The sequence below is a fragment of the Tetrao urogallus genome (genome assembly GCF_951394365.1).
Source record: "Tetrao urogallus genome assembly, chromosome: 10".
NCBI classification, from domain to species: domain Eukaryota; kingdom Metazoa; phylum Chordata; class Aves; order Galliformes; family Phasianidae; genus Tetrao; species Tetrao urogallus.
The window spans coordinates 2,027,347-2,046,389 of record NC_136823.1 but is presented as its reverse complement, the minus strand read 5'-3'; the positions used below and the strand labels follow the sequence as shown (position 1 = coordinate 2,046,389).

At 54.2% G+C, this 19,043-nt stretch overlaps 1 protein-coding gene across 1 annotated transcript in view; it reads left to right on the top strand.

Annotated features, from left to right (window-relative positions):
• Window positions 1-17,843, top strand: part of STAB1 (stabilin 1) — a gene marked incomplete at both ends in the record, with an annotated part of 50,874 nt that extends 33,031 nt beyond the window's left edge. The window contains 36 exon segments of the mRNA XM_079540558.1: window positions 334-390; window positions 1,179-1,265; window positions 2,354-2,549; window positions 2,953-3,048; window positions 3,844-3,889; window positions 5,093-5,172; window positions 5,952-6,077; window positions 6,749-6,822; window positions 7,248-7,322; window positions 7,674-7,793; window positions 8,730-8,777; window positions 8,890-8,973; window positions 9,822-9,968; window positions 10,126-10,263; window positions 10,863-10,922; window positions 10,997-11,173; window positions 11,797-11,883; window positions 12,305-12,451; window positions 12,543-12,608; window positions 13,090-13,315; window positions 13,755-13,904; window positions 14,381-14,485; window positions 14,647-14,754; window positions 14,862-15,055; window positions 15,544-15,688; window positions 15,776-15,808; window positions 15,811-15,908; window positions 16,205-16,370; window positions 16,497-16,576; window positions 16,578-16,604; window positions 16,681-16,800; window positions 16,890-17,036; window positions 17,134-17,238; window positions 17,329-17,469; window positions 17,573-17,722; window positions 17,796-17,843. Coding sequence (XP_079396684.1) covers window positions 334-390; window positions 1,179-1,265; window positions 2,354-2,549; window positions 2,953-3,048; window positions 3,844-3,889; window positions 5,093-5,172; window positions 5,952-6,077; window positions 6,749-6,822; window positions 7,248-7,322; window positions 7,674-7,793; window positions 8,730-8,777; window positions 8,890-8,973; window positions 9,822-9,968; window positions 10,126-10,263; window positions 10,863-10,922; window positions 10,997-11,173; window positions 11,797-11,883; window positions 12,305-12,451; window positions 12,543-12,608; window positions 13,090-13,315; window positions 13,755-13,904; window positions 14,381-14,485; window positions 14,647-14,754; window positions 14,862-15,055; window positions 15,544-15,688; window positions 15,776-15,808; window positions 15,811-15,908; window positions 16,205-16,370; window positions 16,497-16,576; window positions 16,578-16,604; window positions 16,681-16,800; window positions 16,890-17,036; window positions 17,134-17,238; window positions 17,329-17,469; window positions 17,573-17,722; window positions 17,796-17,843 — 3,954 coding nt within the window.
• Between the last annotated feature and the right edge of the window lie 1,200 nt (window positions 17,844-19,043).

Below are 19,043 nucleotides of genomic sequence, written 5' to 3'. Positions count from 1 at the left end.
GGCAGAACTGCATGCGGGAACCTCAGGTTGCAGACAGTCCTACCTCAGCTGAGAGGGTCGGGAGGGGGATGATGTATTATCTTTTCAGCTTTGTTTAGTGGTACAGTCTCACTGCCAGAGTGCAGAAATAAGACCTTGTGTGGAGCCTTTGACAGCAGCCAGGAGCAGGGGGACCGGCACTGTGATTTTTCTTCTTTCAGTGTTTTGAGTCATGGAGATGAAAGCATCTTTGTCCCGGCCAGCAGCCTGTACAGCACCATTTGTAGTCCAGGTGTCTTGGTGCTACACGGGCAGAGGGCACACATGTGACTTGTCCTGTTCTCTGTGCCCTAGTCAAGGTGCGGCAAATGTGAGAAGGGGATCAAGTGTCCTCCAGGATCAGTTCTCGTGGTGAGTTCATGTGGCATCTCACAGCCTGTTTGCTGATAGTGCTTTGATGTCCTTTTATAACTCCACGGATGTCATCTTATTACCTGAAAAGTTCTGTCCTTGAGTCCTCTGTGGCTTGTTAATTAGCAAAGTTTGAAAGAGAAAGCAGAAACCAAGGGAGTTTTATGCAGGAAAAAACACAAATGTGAACTGTGAGACTCCTTACAGGGGTGGCACTGGGCCTTTGCCTGAATTTCAGGACTATTTCAAAGCAGCAGTGGAGAGTTTCCCCTGGTAGGGACGACAGTCAGATTTCTTGTTTGATCTCTTCCTCTTTGAATGTTATCTCCAAGGACAGGTGTGCCTATAGCAGTTTCCTAGGCTGTGGATGTGTTCATGGAGATTGGCTGGTTGAACCTGCAGCTTGTTTGTGAGTGAGTGACAAACACTCAGAGAGGAACACAATCACCGTTTCATCTTTCTGCTGGCTGTGAAATGCCACATCTGATTATTTTTAGGCTTCATTACTCTATGCCAAAAATTTGCCAACCACTTTTTCTCAGTTATTCGTGTTGACATGCATACCACAGATCTGTCAGGTAACGAGGCAGGCCGTGTGGGCAACCTCACACCAGGCCCAGAGATGGCTCACTGCTGTCAGCCCACAGTATCCAGATTTTAGGGCTGTTCTTGGAGGGTAAAAAGCTTCATTCCTCTGTTAAGCAGGAGCGCTGCTGTATGCACCGGAATGGATACAGTCTGTCTATTGCAATGTTTGCTATATGTATCTATGTTAATTATATTGGCAGGAGTTTCCAGGAAGCAAGAATCTCCCTCGCTGTAATCTGCGCTCTGGGGACATTGGTTGCCATTTCATCTGTGCAAAAGTTTCTCTGGTAAGAAAAAATGTTTGGTTTTCAAATAAAAGCAAGTAGGGCATTAGAAACACAGCTGTGGAAACAGCCTGTGCTGGACTGACATCCTGGCTGAACGTGTGCACTGCACAGCTGAGACAGGTTTGTCTGGGCATTGCTCTCCATCCTGGAGATAGAGGGCACCAGAGGAAAAAACTAACGGAAATGTCTGTGCAGTGAGGGACTGTGGTCTGCTGCTCTTTCATTGTTACCTTGGGTTTTGCTGTAGAGGAAGAGAAGGAGTTGAATGTTTATAGTCAGATTTCCTAAGGAAATGAGGCATGACTGGTGGTATTTGACTTGTGCATGTGCCCTTCTGAACAACCGATGAGTAATTGGAGCCAAAGTGAGGAACAGGTTTCCCCGTTACTGTGCCCTCACCAGTTCTGTGAAAACATAGATGGGGAGAAAATTCCTGAAGAGGAAATGGTAAAAAGAAAGGCCTGTGTGAATTTGACCCCTCTCTTGGTTGCTGAAACAACTCCCTGGGAAGTTTGGTGGGAGTGGAAAATTGGGAAGGGACAGAGGCAGTTGGTAATACCGTGCCCACAGCCAGAGCTTCAGTCATCCCAGCCCCCTCTGGGCACTTCTGCCTCTCCCCTGGATTATGTTTCTCTTCACTTCTATTTCCCAACTAGGTCCCATCGTGGTTGCCTCCCTCTGTGGGTGAATGCAGAGAGAAAGCAGTGAAATGAGGCTTCGGAACCGAAGCACTCTCTGTCAGAACCTCTTTCTGCTCAACACAGTCTCACACTGATGGGACGCAGGGAATGCAGGCAGGAGATGAGCTGGATGGGCATGGGGCTGAATGTTTGTGTCACCAAATGACCAGCATTGCTCAAGCAGCCATATACATCCTTCACATGAGGTCTGGGCAGCTGAGAGCCCCATTCTGGGGGGGTCATTCCACCCTACCTGCATACAGCTGCTGTTCTCATGTGTTGGCACAAGTGACGTCTGTTGCATTGAGGAGCAGAGTGTCTTCCTCAATAAAGCCACGAGCCTGGGGGACATGCTACATCTGTGCTGCATCAGACAGCTCACCCCAACCTGCTTTTGTTGGTTCCCAGAAGTCTGTCTGCTGCCCCGGCTACTACGGACACATGTGTGAGATGTGCCCAGGAAAGCCAGGCCGGTGGTGCTCCGGGAACGGGGAATGCCTGGACGGCATCGAGGGCAGCGGAGAGTGCCAATGCCTGGAAGGTTTCCACGGCACTGCTTGTGAAATGTGTGAAGTGGGCCGCTATGGAGCTGACTGCAAATCAGGTGACAGCAATAGTTATTTTGCAACTCATGTTCTGCTCGCAAGGGGAGAAAAGCGGGCCCACAACCCGCACAACAGGCCCACAGCTGGTGGCCCGACAAGGAAGGGTTGTGGGAATGAGTGCTCGTGATCAGCCACTTGTGGCCCCATTTTCATCCTTGAAGGAGTAACCACTGCTCTGCTGCTCATCCTGCTGCTTCCCAAACTGCAGGGAGTAGAGCTGGTCTGCTCCTGGTCACTGGGATCTGACAGTGAAGGAACGAAAGCCAATGCTCCTGTAGCATTTTCTATATGGCAGCTAGAGGCATTGGATTAGGAATAGAGCAGACACTGAAATGGCAGTGAGATTCTGCTTTTGAGACCTGGTTGGTTTGGTAATGATGATCATCTATTCTTACCCCACAGAATGTGCTTGTGACAATGGCATATGCAACGACGGACTGCAAGGAGACGGGAGCTGTGATTGCTTACCTGGGTGGAAGGGCCCAAGCTGCCAAGAAAGTACGTGAATGTGGTGGGTCTGGTGGTGTAACATCACTGTTTTGACAGAGAAATCAGAGTAATTCTCTTTAGCTGCTAGAGCAATTCTGTGTTGGCTGAACAAGGTGACCACAGTTGTGTGTGCTTGCATCCCCCAGAAGATTTGTTAGGCTGTGCTAATTCATGCTTGCACATCTGTGGTGTGACTTCCCCAGCAGCACATAAGCCTTAATGTTATTTGTTCTGGGTTGGCCATTCCAACCTGTTGTTGGAATGACTCCTGTTACTTGCCTAAGAAAGTGGCAGTGCTTGATTTGAAACTTCCAAAGTGCCCCAGTGTGTCTGCTGGATTGCTCACGGGCTCATTGGTTTAGGTGAGCTCAGCCTATGGTCTACAGCTCTCAGCAAATCTGTCACTGTGTGGTAGTGGTATGACAAAGATGGTTGTTCTGGGATTTGGGATCATGATTATCACAGGGATAGGGGGATTTTAAAGGATTTCACCCAAAGCTCGAGTGTGTAGTGACATCAAATGTTTAGGGAACATTTAGAAATGGAAACTGAGTGGAGCTGTCCTATTAATCCAAATGTAAAACACAAAAGAAAACCATGTTTTACTTTGAATGGAGCAAATCCAAAGGAATAACAAGATTTCAGTCCTTGCTTCATTCCTAGCAGTTTTGAGGCCCCATCACCGATCAGGGCGTGAGCATGGCAGGGAGAATGTTTGGAAGGAGCTTTGCTGTAGATGGCAAAAACATCCTCAGCGAGTGCTGTACTGGAAATGCCACGTCATGTTTGTGTTTTCTCTTGCAGGAATTGAGGTGGATTTATGCAATAGCACTTGCCATCAGATGGCTAAGTAAGTACAGCCACAGGACTGGGTCATTTTGTGCTTGGATATGCTTTACAGAAGACTGATTCTGTGTGTCAGGCATCTCAGAGGGTTTGGAGACAGTTTCTGCTCTTTTGTGGTGCATAAATGGCTGTTTCATTCTTCAGTCTTTTTGGTGCTAAGCCCCATCCACTTTCCCTTAAGGTTTTATTTGAATATAAAATCTTTCCAAACAGATTCCATGCGTGCGGATGAGAGAAAGCAGAGACTCTGAGCAGCTCTAAGCCTGTCCTTAGTCGTGCAGCAAAGCAAGCTGCTGACAAGCCCCCTCTGTCTCTCTGGTCCCCACAAAAAAATCCTGTGGGCTGATGGGTTTCAAAGGAGCTCTTGCTGCCTTCTCCATCCATTACCTGCTCTCTGATTTTGTGGCACTGGGACACAGCCACCTGCATGGCACCAAGCATGTGTCTGGGCAGGGGCTGAAGCCTGTGCCCGGGTGCCGGCTCCTTGTCCTGCTTCTGCAGTGGTCCCAGGTGGTTATGAGAGCCTCTGTCAGACCTGCCCCAGAATTTAGACATTAGGTCTGAGTGACAACAGATGTCATTCAGGCCCCAGTGAGCAGAGGGTTCTCTTTGGGCATGTACCAGCTTATAGTCCTCCCTGCAGTCTGATAGATGAGCAAAGCACCCTGTGGAGATCTGCTGACTTGTTTGGCTCCTTGCTGACATGTATGAGACCCAGCAGTGCTGCCCAGGAGCTTTGTTCCAGATCTTTGTGTGACTGTCCAAGGCCACACGCTCATTTCTGGATGCAGCCAGATGGTTACAGGGTCCCAAAGTGGCTATCGCCAGCCAGCTATCACCCCCCACCTGCTGGAGCACTCCAGTGACTCTCCATAAGCATAATGAGCACTGGGTAGCTGGGGCAGAGAGGAAGGGGCCAAGCTACAGACAGGAGGCTCTGTGTTCTATGAGCAGTGCAGCTGTTAGGCAGCCTTTGTTTTGTGCAAACCTCTGCCATGCTGCCACGACGATGGGTCTCTTCTTCAAATGCTCTTCTTAGGTCTTGGGGTCTGCAAGACCTTTTGAGAGGAGGCTCGGGGAGACCTTACTGCTCTCTATAACTACCTGAAGGGAGGCTGTAGTGAACTCGGGGTTGGCCTCTTCTCTTCCACTGACCAAGCAAATCAGAAGATGTACTCAGTGATTATTTTTCTCCATCTTGTTTCAGCTGCCTGAATGCCTCCGCAGATTCCCCACCTATGTGCTTCTGCTCTGCTGGATACACAGGGAATGGGACGCATTGCACAGGTATGTCAAACATGGCCAAGATTTAAGGTTTGCAAACATCTGTAGAGTCTACGCACATACAAAGGTTTTGCAAGAGAGAGACAAAAAGGCTGGTGTAGCAGGGCAGTTCTTACTTCTTATGGACAGAAATGTATGTGAATGGATTGTACTCGTTCAGGTATAACAGCAACAGTGACAAAGCTATAGTGGTTTCGGCCAACAATCCCTGTAATATGAATGCTTTGATTCCTTAAAATGTCACACTCCTCATATTTGTTGGCCATGCTGAAATCAGGTAGAAGCAGTACAGCATCTGTGCCAAAATGAAGTAGGATTTCAGGGAACTGCTCTGGAGCTGCATGTATCTGACTGTGTCAAATGAGAGACAAGAGCAGTAATGTTGTAGCTCAGAGTAATATTGTAGCAGAGAAATCAAAACATTGGTAGATGTCCTAGTTGATTTTCAGCGTTGTCCTTTTTTGAAAATGGCTGAAAGGAAAAAGTGAAAATGCATGTGCAGTGTGCAGGAAAGGATTTTTTGCTGGACTAATCATTGGTCATCTGTATGCAAACGCCATGGAAAGACTTCTTAGTCCGGTGTGGGGTTTGTTTGAGCTCAGCATGACTTCTGAACTGCCCTCTCAGACCCAGGTGAATCCCCTGCCTTTAAAGTTTCATTGAGAAAGAAAGGGATTTAAATAAGACGATCTGATTTTTGTTAAGATGAACGATCATCCTGACCCTGTTTATCTTCCCTAGATGCTCTAAGTTGGTTCTGCTTCTTTTGTTTGCAATCACAGAAATAGATCCATGCACTATTGATCACGGTGGCTGCTCCATACATGCTGTGTGTACTAAAGTGTCCCCAGGAGAGAGAACCTGTGTCTGTAAGGAGGGCTATGCTGGCGATGGGACACTCTGCAGGGGTGAGTGCTCAGTTCATGTGTTGGTGATGGTGGCAAGACATGGCTCATGCAAAAGGGAATTTCAGGCAAAAAGCATTAACGTTTCAGGTCAAAACACCAAATAACTTGGCTGTTCTTTCTGTCTGTTCATGCAGACATTATTTCAGGGTCAGTAATTAGTGGCTGACCTTGATTCAACCATTTCTGCCTTTTGCTGGGGTGCATGCACACATTTCTGTGCACTTACATACGTACCTGCAGGGATGTGCTCAGAATTTTCCCAGGTCCTGAGCAGTGATGTGGTCACTGCTGCCCTGACACAGTGCCACCCGGAGATGTGCAGAGAGCCCTGGCTGCCCTCTGCACCTGTGTCACTGGCTGGCCAACGTTCTGTGGTGCTCTGAGGTGAGGCTGGAGCTGCAGGAGAGTCCAGCCCTCTTCTATCATTCCAAGCATGCTCAGATGGACATGGCATTCTCAGGGGGCAAATTTATCACAACTTAGAGACCCATGTGTGGCAAGAGTCAAACTCGCACTTCTTGCCTGTTCCTTTGCTTTTGCAAGTTGCTTTGCCATGAGGGTATTTCCAAAGCTGGGAAGGTCCTCCCTCTTGCTTTACCTCTTTGGATCGCCAGTTCCCAGCTGCCTTGAGCAGCCCTCAGCAATAACATGGCCTTATTGTTTTGCTGCAGAAATTGATCTTTGTCTTGAAAGCAGCGGGGATTGCCACATCAACGCAGAGTGTGTTAAAACAGGCCCAGGGAAGGTGAGTAATAAGATGGATGTCAGGGCAGAGATACTATGGAAGTTGTCACAGATGTGTCATTCTCCAAAAGACTGTCCTTCCCATGGCAATGCTAGCGTTGTACTTACTGCCTTCCACAAAGAACAGTTGCCTGGGCAGGACATGAAGAGCCTGCTGTTTCCTCAAAAGCAGATGCTTTCTGTTGACCAGAGGTTGGAGGTAGAGTCAGGTTATGGTTGGAGGTAGTGTCAGGTTACGGTTGGGGGTAGAGTCAGGTTATGGTTGGAGGTAGTGTCAGGTTATGGTTGTTGACACAAACATGACTTTCTTCATGAAGGAATGGAGTGTGGAACAGATGTTACAGCACATGTTTTCCATCCATTCAGCCATTGTGTGTTTTCTTTGTTGGGTCCAAGTTTCAGACCAAGCATTTGTTTTCCCTCCAGGTTGCCTGTAACTGTCTTCCTGGTTACAGTGGGGATGGTGTGAGACAGTGCAACCCCATCAACTTATGTGAACAGGTTTGTCTGCATTTTCCTATTACCAGGGTAAGGGTCACAGCCTTGAAGCACTTCTTTACCCAACAATTAAAAGCAAAGATGGGGTTAACCTGTTTGTTTAGAGCCAGCTGTCTTGCCTTCTTACACACATAAGGAATCTCACAGTGTCTGTGGTTTCTATTGCTTCTCACAATGACCTGCAAGTATCTCAGCCGTGTGGCACTAGGATGGGGTGCCCCTCTTTTGGGACAAGCAGTGCAGGAAGAGTGAAAGAGTGACAGAGTGGAAGGCATGTGGGCCTGTTTCTCTGCATCCATTTTGTGTGGAATGTGCTCAAAATTTGAAGTGTAAGCCTTTCACTTTTCTTGCTAGAACAATGGAGGCTGTAGTCCCTTTGGGCTCTGCAAATACACAGGCCCTGGCACTCGAAACTGCTCCTGCTCTTGGCACAGCATTGGAGATGGCTTCACCTGCCGTGGTAAAGTCTATCAGGTGAGAAACATGCACAGCATCTTTTGTGTTCAAGCCTCCTGCCCCACAGCAAAGCTCCCTCCAAGCACAAGCTGCAGGTCTGTGTGAGTATCACTGTGTGTGCATGGTGTAGGACGGAAGGTAGATCTGGGGTTCTGACTTGGGGTTGCAATCGCAGTAAAGCAACTTTGCTCCAGAGGGAGCTGCAGTGTGGACACCTTTGCTGTTCTGTTGGCAGCTGTGGCCATGCCTCCAATTGTGTCATGTTTTCTAACTGTGACAAGCAACTCTTTCCCTGGGAAATCCACTTCTCTCAGTCTGTGGGGTCAAGGCAGTTGTCCCTGGTTGGCAATAGCAGCATGTGGGATCCAGGCTAGAGGGAGGCATGGTCAGGATTCTCTCCAGCTCTGCTGCCAACTCAGCGGCTGTGCTTGGAAGAACTGGTGACCTTTCTGGTAGAAGCAAATGAAAAGCTATCAGAGATGATCAGTTATCATGCCCACACAGAGATGGGAGAAAAGAGAGTGGCTCAGTTTTGTGCTCCTGCTCTACTGTGTAGTGTAGAGGAGGTTGCCTTTCTAAGCTTCTGTCTGCCACTCAGTACAGCATCCCAGAACTGCTGGTGGCAGCATACTGTGATTAAAAGGGGTGTTCTATGAAGGACTTGAGGTGCCCCATGAGCAACCCCTGCAGAAGCTGCCAGCTTTCCATCCTCAGCAGTCCCCGCCCTCTTCGTCTTGCAGCATCTCTGATGTGAATGGTCGGGCTGAGGTCACTGCCTGCTCTGTAACCTCCATGCCCACAGTGCTGACAGGGTGGGAAGGCAAAGCGATTCTGGTGTCAGAAGAACCGATGTCTTACCAGAGTGGAAGAGTGACTTGGAGTGGAAGGGGCAGGTCACAGTGCTGGCTGGTTGGAAGGAGCTATGCTAACACCAGCTGTTTCTCTTTGTTTAAGGAACTCGCAAGGATAGAAGATGCATCTGTGTTCTTTAAGATGATACTGGTCAGTGACAAATAGCTTTGCCTTTGTCTGTCAATTTCACTTAGTATTTTCTATAGAGAGTTTTGCTAACTGGAACTGTGTTTGCTGTCCCACAAATGCTTCCTTGCCACAGGCAGAAAAAAACAAGGAGCTCAGTGGGGCAGGGCCTTTCACTGTCTTCATCCCACGGGCAGACTTCATAGGAAACTCTACAACTGTAAGTGTCCTCCCATCCCAGACACCCTCAGGATAGGCAAGCTCCAATTATTGCAGTGCCTTGAAGCAATGGGGTTGCACTGAAGAGTATTAAATGCATCATCCAGTCTCCATCAGTGTGAGGTTTGAAAGCCTCTCTGCTCCCAGTCTGGGCAGGGCTGGGCATGGGTCCTGCTGTAAGGAAATGCTTGCTGGAGGCCTTGTCTTGTAGTCCTCAGAGATGCTGCCAAATCAGTGATGTGCGATGACTTTCATTGCCCGTGGCTATGAGGGGATGCTAATAGCAAGGCTTTAGAGTATCTGTTATGAAGACAGATTATTATTTTTTCCTTCCCCATGCCCCATACCCTGCCGTCCCACTTTCATTGGCTTCTTCCCTCCAGTCCCAAGAAGAGGAGACCTAAGGGAGGAGAGATCCTTATCCACAACCCCATGAACAGTTATTGACCAGCAGCTTTTTGGTGTTGGTGTGATGGAAGATCCTAACACCACCACCCTAAGTCCTGTTGGGCAGTTTCACACCTCGAGTCCCAGCTTTTTTCCCATGCACTACACTCTCATTAAAGGAACAAATCCCAGGAACCGTGTATCACGGGCATTAATTGCTCGTGGACAGTGTACTTGTATGTTTTCCAGTAAGGCAATCTTTGCAGTGTTGATTGAAATTTCCCCACATTCCTGAATGGATGTGTGCATTCACTGTGTTTTGGGGGAGCCAGCTTTCCTGCAAGAATGAGTCAGTAGGGCAGGCCAAGCAGAAAGGCTTGGCATAATCCAGGTCTCCCTCATTAAGTCTTTGCCTCCCTGCAGAGGCAAAGTGCCCCCAGTGTTCCTGTTTTGTCTCTGCAGTTTGAGGAGTGGAAGAGCAGAGGTCTTCTCCAGGAGCTGCTTCGCTACCACATGGTGGGATGCCAGAAATTGCTGTTGAGTGACCTGGAAGCCCAGGAGTCCCTTACATCTTTATCTGGCCACACAATAAAGATCACTGAGAAAGAGGTAGTTCACTGCCACCATTTTCCCTTCCCTGTCCCGCTTGACAGCTTGTCACTTTTGCTGTCTTTTGAAGGCCTGCTGGTTGTAACAAGTAATGCCCACGGATGGCTCAGAGGGCAGAGCCCCACGGGAGCACCTCATTGCGTCCCTTCTCTCTCAGAATAGTATCTATCTCAATGATGAAGCCAAAGTGGTCACGAGTGACATCGTCGGTGTGAATGGGGTCATCCATTTCATCAACAAGATCCTCATTCCAAGTGACCTGGTGAGCCGTAACATTTCCTCACCGATCTCACAGGTAAGTCCAAAGCCCAAACTGCTCTGCTGAAGGCAGGGCTGGGATCTTCCTCCCAGCAGCTCTGACACTGCTGCCCCAGTAAGCCCTGCTCCATGGATGCTGCTCCCTGCTGCTCCAAGCTGTGCAGGTGATGTCTGAGCACACAGGTCTGGCTTGTGAAGTGAAAGCATTTGTGGCACAGTGGTATTTGGGACAGAATACGATCAGAAAACAGTACAGAGTGTGGGAAGGAAGCTCATCTTTGGTGCAAAAACCATCACAGTCCTATTCCAGTGCAAAGACTGCATGCCAGTGTCTCTCTGGCACTGATAAAACAAGTATTAGCAGTGCACAGCCACTGGATTTTACAGTAAATAACACACTATCTGTATAGCACAGTGAAAGTCATCCCAGTTCCCACCACAGCAGTCTGACCTGCACGAATCAGAAAAGTGGTGGCTGCTGCATTCCAGCATTTGCAGGGCCAAATCCATGGCACAGCCACAAGGAATGAATGCATTGTGTTTACCTACTGTGATTGTTAACTGCCTGGGGGGACAAACTGGCACAGTAGCTCCAGTCCCAGAGGCATTTGGTGACAATTTTTCTTCTCTCTGCAGCTGAACATCACAGAAGCAGCAGAGACCTTTGGGTACACCATTTATAGCAAGTTGCTGAAGGTGAGCCATGCCTCCTGGGGAGCTGCTGTGAACACTTTGGCCTTTTTGTTCATATCTCTTCTTGTCTTGGACAGGATGCGGAGCTGCTGCCGCTGATCAGTAACCCCCTGCACAGACCTTTCACCATGCTGTGGCCTACAGATGCTGCATTTAATGCCCTCCCAGAGAAAAGGCAGCAGTGGCTGTACCACAGGGAGCACCGGGGCAAGCTGGCCTCCTACCTCAAGGCACACATGATCAGAGGCACAAAGGTAAACATAACAGCAAGTAGGCTGAATGCCTCCCAGGTCACACATCTGCCTGTAGCTGTACCAGAGCGACCTTGCCCAATATTTTGCCATGTAGAACATGCAGCATATCAGCTGCATACCAGCTGTGTTGAGAAGACCAGGCCCTGTTTGAGTGCATGTAGCACTCCCTCACAAACCTCTGGTGCAGTGTGGCTGAGCTGAACCTTTCCTGCAAAAGCTGCAAGGAGGCCACATCACTCCCAGCAGCCAGCGCATGGCTCGCACGAGCTCTTCTCTATGGGGACGACGCATCAAGCTGAGCCCTGCCAGGCCTGCTTACTGCTCAGGACAGGACTAACCATTATGCCATTGCTCCCATACTAGCAGGGTGTGCTGCCACATCCACCTCTTCAGTGTGGCTTCTGGCCCTGTCCCTCACCAGGCAGTGCTCCTTTTTTGAAATGCAAACTGTCAGTTTTGCCTGTCTTTCCTGGCATTCAAGGCCAGGCTAGATGGGGCTGTGAGCAACCTGGGCTAGAGGGAGGTGTCCCTGTCTACAGCAGGGGGCTGGAACTACATGGTCTTAAAGGTCCCTTCCAACCCAAACCATTCTATGATTCTGTGTTGATCATTTTCCTTCTTAGATTGTTGCTGGTAACATGCCCCAGGTCAATTCCATACGGACCATGCATGGCTCCACTGTCTCGTTCAGCTGCAGCAGAACCCATGTGGTATGTGAAGGTGGTGCTTGATCCCACTTTGCCATGGGCAGCAGATACTCATACACCAGCAGGAGGGTAAGATGGAGTGGGGCTGCCCACATTCTGGGATGCCCCATTGCAATGGCTGCAGCTGGGCTCAGGCTCAGAGACACCAGCCAGCAGGAGAGGGCAGAGCCACGTGGTCCCTGCAGATACACGCAGCAATGGCCCCTTTGCTGCATCAACCTGCTGCTGCCATGACCTGGACAGACCATTTCTTAATAGAGGTGGCTGTGAAAAACAGTATATGGGTGGATAAGGATATGAGCATGGAGGTTGTGAAGAGTTCTTGGGGTGATTGAGAAGTGGCAGCCAGAATGAGTGATGTCCAGGTGGTGCAGCCAGGGTGCAGAATGCACCAGGATCATGAGGTGCTTTCTTCCTTTGGCAGGGAGAGCTTCTGGTGGGAAATGGTGATGCTGTGGTCATCCAGAGGCACATGGAATTCGATGGGGGCATTGCTTACGGCATCGACAGGCTGTTAGAGCCACCAGATCTGGGATCTCGCTGCGATGAGTTCATCTCTGTGGAGCTGCAGGTGAGTAGTTGGGGTGATGCTGATGTGGATCCACGCTGTCAGAAGCAGAACCCACACTGAGTGGCTGCGGGGTTTCTTTCTCCCTCCACAGGGATCGATGGAGAGCTGCGGACCCTGTGGCTTCGAGCCGCCCTGCCCTGCTGGCTCAGTGCAACGGGTAAAGCTTTCACCTTTGGCATTGAGGCAGCCTGCCGAGGGTTGCTGACAACACCCCCACATGTTTTAGCAGCATAATGAAGGCGCGTGTGTGTGCTGGGCTCAGCCATGCCATTTGGTGGAGCAGGGTGGAACAAGCAGCATGGGCTTGGGGAGTCTGGCCAGTCCCTGTGTGGGTGGCAGCGGGTAACGAACCCAGCTCCATCCCTGGAGCAGCACAGGGAGCCTTGTGGGGGCCTCAGGGCCAAAGAGCTCTGCCTGGCTGCCGGGAAGGAGGGGGTTAACAATGTCCTGGCAGGAGCATCTCCCGCATTGCTGCTCTGTCACCCCACAGTTCCTTTGCCTCCCACCCCACACTAGGGAGCCTCCATTGCTGGTTGTGGGAGCAAACAAGGGGCATGGGAGGGTCGAGGTGAGGTGGAAGGGGCATGGTGTCCAGCGATCAATGTGGCAAACTCTGTGTTGTGCCTGTTTCCCTGCAGGGGGGAACCTGGGGCTGCCACTATTTCGAAAACCAACTGTTCAGGAACACTTTTCTGTTTCGCCATAACCACCCATTGCGGCCGTCCTGGTCTTTCTCCCCGTGGGAACCCTTCAGAAGACACTTCTCTTCCAGGGGGCCTCTGAAACGAGGCTGCAGAAGGAAGTGCGTTTCCACCCAGTGGGTCCCCCAGTGCTGCACGAACCACTACGGCCGCGACTGCCAGGGTAAGGCAGCGTGCATGGATCCCTAGTGCCTGTGTAGCAGGGCAGGCACTGCCCAGGCAGAGAGCCTCATCCACGGATGGGGAAATGTGGTGAGGTTGGAACAGGGAATTCCCTTTCCTTGGAGAAAGCCCCAGTAAGCCATGGACTGCTGAGGGCCGTGGGCAGTCACATCACTTGTCCCTCTGCACCCAGCACGTGGCCACAGCTGGCTATAGGCTCTGTGCTTCCTGCACAGCAGCTACTGGCCGTTCAGTGAGGCCAGGCAGCAGAGCCCAGCCTGGACACACAGCAACCTTCTTCAAGCCCCCAAGGACGTGGGCTGTCCCAGGCCACTAAATGTGTTATACGTGGCAGTGTGTGTCACCCCTGTGTGAGTGGTGCTGCCCCAGAGCACATCAGCCCCACATCACCACAGCCTCATGGAGGTTCTCATCTGCAGCGTGCCCAGGGGGGCTGGAGGCGCCATGTGGGAACCGTGGGACCTGCGATGACAAAATCAGTGGCTCGGGGCGATGCAACTGCAGCCAGGCCTTCATCGGGACCAGCTGTGAGCTGTGCGCACCGGGCAGATATGGGCCCCTGTGCCAAGGTATGGGGAGCTCAGGGAGGCTGCGCAGTGCCTTTGTGCAGAGGTGGCTGCAGGATGGAGGGGGATAGGTGCTGGGTGAGCCCAAGAATCAGTGCAGAACACCTGCACCATGCAGGGGATGTGCAGGGCTCGCTGCAGTCCAGATGGTGCTCTGGCTGTGGTTTCTAGAAGGCCCTGGACTCAATGGTTCCTCCTGGTTTACCAGCCTGGTAGGGCAGAGATCCTGGGGTGCATCTGACACAGGGAGGGAAAAGAGCCCTGAGTGGAGGAGCTTGTGTGTCCCCTAGAACAGGGCAGGACAGGGGGTGCTGAGCGATGAGGGGTTTGGGTGGTGGTCCCTGCTGCATGGGAATGTGTGGAGCAGACAGTTGGGTCTGGAGGCACAGGGACATGTGTTGTGTGCACTGGCACGCTGCTGTCTGTGGCCCTTCCTGCCATCACAGCAGAGCAGTGACAGTGGTGTTCCTGCCCCTCAGAGTGCAATTGCACTGAGCACGGTGTGTGCAACGGAGGGCTGCACGGAGATGGCTTTTGCTTCTGTGTCGAGGGCTGGACTGGAGAGCGCTGCGAAGTCCCCCTGGGTGAGGGCTGCCAACCCCTGAGCTTCCCTATGCGGCTCACGGCTGGGCCCAGTGGCTCATCCCCCTAACAGACCTCCAGAGGGGCTCTGGGGCTGACAGCTGTCCTGCACTGCAGCCCTGGGAGCACACCTGTGGCTCTCTAACCTGCACTCTGTTTTCAGCCATGAAGCCCACCTGCTCGCCGCCGTGTCACCCCCAGGCCTCCTGCCGCGCTGGCAACCTCTGCGAATGTGACATGCACTATGAAGGGGATGGCAGAGCCTGCACAGGTGGGGCCTCGGGGTCGGAGCAGCTCCATGGGGGTAGGCCATGCCAGGGGTGGTGCACAGGGCAGGAGAACGGTGCTCCGGTGCTGGTAATGCTGTTTTCCGTGCAGCCATTGATATGTGCAGCCAGGACAACGGTGGCTGTGCCACGCATGCTGCCTGCTCGCAGCTTGGTGTCAACGTCTCCTGCACCTGTGCTGTGGGGTACTGGGGAGATGGCTACATCTGTGAGCCCATTGACCGCTGCGCAGACGGCAGGAATGGGGACTGCAGCGAGCACGCACACTGCATCAGCACCGGGCCGGTGAGCACAGCCCACACACAGGGGCAGCATCCGTGCTGTGCAGATCCCACACTGCTGTACTCAGGCCTGCACAGTTCACGGGGCCGAGCTCCCACTGGTGTTATGCTGTGGCCGTTTCTCCCCCACCTCTGCCCAACGGGCACAGGGTTTGCCATAGCCATGGCATTTCAAGGATGTTGGATGGTCCCTCAGGGACAGTGAAGGCCAGCAGCAGAGGAACAAAGCTGCTCACTATGGGGAAAATGGGGCCAGACTTGCACTGCAGTGCTGGAATGTGCCACATCCCTGCAGCTCAGCTGGAAGTGATCTGTGCAACACTTTAGGGGGGTTCCCGTGCAGCTGGATGCAGGCTTGGAACATGGGCTGTCAGCCCATGGAGGCCACACATTCTGCTGCGATTCTGCACAGCTGTGGCAGTGCTCAGGGTTCACAGGAGCACAGCTCAGCAGCTGCTGCTTGCACGATGGCCAACACCTTGTGTGCTGCAGAACAAGCGGCGCTGCGAGTGCAAGAGGGGCTATATTGGCGATGGGATCCAGTGCCTGGAGGAGGTGGTGCCCCCAACAGACCGGTGCCTGGACAGCAACGGGCAGTGCCACCGGGAGGCCATCTGCACCGACCTGCACTTCCACGGTGAGTGCCCACAGGGCCACAGATGGGTGCAGGCCGGTGTGGCGTGGGGTTGGTGCTGTGCTGATGCTCCGTGGCTCCATTTTGCAGATAAGACCATGGGTGTGTTCCACCTGCAATCGCCCGAAAGAAGTACGACTTCACCTACGTGCAGGCGCAGGAGGCGTGTGCTGCAGAGGGGGCGGTCCTGGCCACGTTCCAGCAGCTGGGGGCCGCGCAGCAGGTGGGGAGCAGCAGTGGCAGGGGGCCATGCTCTGTGTCCCTCAAAGGAGGCTGCCCGTGCTGCCGGCCTCTTCCTCAGCCCCCCAGCGGCCTTTGCCACCTTCCCTGTGTGAGGTCCACACCACAGTGGGGTCTGGACCAACTGGGGAGCGGCTCACAGCCACGAAATTGGGCCTCGCTTGTGCCAGTGGGATGGGGCACACCTCGGCCCTTTAGATGGGAGCAGGGCATAGCGTGGAGCCGCACAGCCATCGCAGACATCCTCACCCTGGCTCCTGCTGCTCCGCTTCCCCGCAGATGGGGTTCCACCTGTGCCTGGTGGGCTGGATGGACAACGGCACCGCGGGTTACCCTACGGCATTTCCCACCCCGAGCTGCGGCTCCAACCACGTGGGCATCGTGGACTACGGCCCTCGGAGCAACCTCAGCGAGACCTGGGATGCCTTCTGCTACCGCGAGAAGGGTGAGCGGTGCGCGCACGGGGCTGGGCCGGGGGGTGGCGATAGGGCGCCCAGGGCGGTGTGGGGGGCGGTGGGCAGCCGGGGGCGGCCCGGGGCACCGCGAGGCGCATCGCGGCGTTCCCTTGCAGACGTGACGTGCGTGTGCCCCGACGGCTTCGTGGGGGATGGCATGTGGTGCCGCGGCCGCCTGCCCGACGTGCTGGCCGAGGGAAGCGCGTTTCTCCACCTTCTACTCCGTAAGCGACGCGCCGGGAGTGGGACCACGGCGGGGCCGGCCCGGGCTGCCCGCAGTGCTGATGGGATGCTTTCCAGCTGCTGCTCGCTTTTGCCAACGGCTCGGCGGAAGGGCTGGAGTTTTTCACCTATTTGTCTGACGACGCCGCTCCCAAAACGCTTTTTGTCCCCGTGAATTCTGGCTTCGCAGAGAATGAGGTACGCGGCCGCGGGGCGAGCGCGACTCCCGGGGATCAGCGGGGCTCCGTGCGGCCCCGACTCCGTCCAGCCCGGCCCTCTCCCCGCAGACGCTGTCGGGAGAGGAGCTGCAGCTGCACGCTTCGGCTCTGCTGCTCTTCAGCTTCGACCTCACCGCGGGAACCGCCGTCCCGTCCCGGGCGGGGCGCGACCTCCTCGTGTCCCCCTTCCCGCCAGGCAACGGCACCGCGCGCTCCGTAGGTCCGACCTCGACGAGGTCACCTTCCTCCTTCCCCCCCCGCGCTGCGGGTCCGAGCCGCGGGGAGGCCGCTGCCGCTCTGTTCGCCGCCGCAGGAAACCACGTGGATCAACGACTCCGCCGTCGTGGAGTGGGACATCGCGGCCGCCAACGGCGTCATCCACGCCCTCGCCAAGCCGCTGCGGCTGCCCCCGCCCGCGGTTGCAGCTCGAGCAGGCGAGTGGGGGGGGGGCACGGAGCGCTCGGCCCCTGCTTCCCCCCGCCCGCCGTGACGCCCCGCTTCCCCGCAGGTGGGCGGAGGGACGCGCGCTGCCGGCGCTGCCGCGGGGGCTCTGGCGGCGCTGTGCGTGGCGCTGGCGGGGGCGGCCGCCGCGGGCACCGCGTACTGCGTGAAACGGCGCCGGCGGGACGGGCAGTTCGGGTACCTCCAGGTGCGGTGGCCGCGGGGAGGCGGGGGGGAGCGGAGCCCCGTGCCGGTCCCGCAGACTTGGGACGGGAGGCGGGGCGCCGCTGAGCACAGCCCCGCGCCTGCAGGCCGACCTGCGCGAGGAGGACGAGGAGGACGAGGAGCGCGAGCGAGCGAAGGCGGAGCCGCGCGCCGCCAGGCCCCGCCCCCAGCGCCCATTGGTCGCCATCCCCAACCCGCTGTACGGCGGCCACGCCCCCGACTACGAACCGCTGCACGTGAGCACCGCCCCCCCCCCCCCCCCCCCCCCCGCCGCCCCTCCGCTCCGCGCTCACGCCGCTCTCCCGGCAGGACGCGCTGCTGCTGCAGGATCCCGCGGGCACCGGCGACCAGCAGTGACGGACCCGGCTGCGGCGCGGCCCCGCGGGCGCAGACAAATAAAGAGCTCCGCCCCTCACCCTCAGTAGCGCCCGGTTCAGCGGCTCCGGTTCTCGCGGCACCTCGCGGCACGCGGCCCGGCCCCGCTCCCAGCGCCGGGTCTCGCCGCCCTCGATTCGCGCGGCAGCCTCAAAGGCTCCCAGCCGTCCTAGAGCCCGACTCCGGGAGCAGCCTCCTTGTTCCTGCTGCCCGCGGTTTGGACGGGCGTATGCTCTGCTGCGTGAAACGCTGGCTGAATGGCCGGACCCAAAGAGCTGTGGTCAGTGGAGTTAAATCCAGTTGCCTGCCTGTCACAAGCGTTGCGCCCTAGGGTACTGGGGCTGCTACTATTTAACATCTTTATTAACCATCCTGGTGAGGGATGGTTACAACCTCAGTAAGTTAGCAGAAAATAGGGAGGTGGGATGGAGTGTTGATCTGCCTGAGGGGAGAAAGGCACTGCAGAGGGACCTGGATAGACAGGATCAATGGGCCAAGGTTAACTGTGTGAGTTTCAGTAGGGTCGAGTGTCAGGTCCTGCATTTTGGTCACAACAACCCCAGGCAACCCGACAGGCTTGGGGAGGAGTGGCTGGAAGCTGCCTGATGGAAAGGGACCTTGGTGTGCTGATGGACAGTGGGCTGAATATGAGCCAGCAGTGTGCCCAGGTGGCCAAGAAGGCCAATGGCATCCTGGCTGGGATCAGGAATGGTGGCCAGGACCAGGGAAGTCATCCTGCCCTGTACTCAGCACTGGTGTGGCCTCGAGTGCTGGGTTCAGTTTTGGGTGCTGCAGTACAGAAAAGACATGGAGGTGCTACAGCAGGTCCAAAGAAGGGCAACAAGGCTGGGGAAGGGCTTGGAGAATATGGCCTGTGAGGAGAGACTGAAGGAACTGCGGCTGTTCAGTCTGGGGAAAAGGAGGCTGAGGGGAAACCTTATTGCTCTCTTCCAATATCTGAAAGATGGTTGCAGTGAGAGTGGGGTTGGTCTCTTCTCACTGGTGACAGGACAAGGGGAAATGGCCTCAAGTTGCTCTAAGGGAGGTTGTTTTATTTTGCTTATAATGATACGTTTGGGGAAACACTTATTTACAGAAAGGGTTGTTAAGCACTGGAATGGGCTCCCCAGGGAGGAGATTGAGTCACCATCCCTGGATGTGTTTAAAAACCATTTGGACATG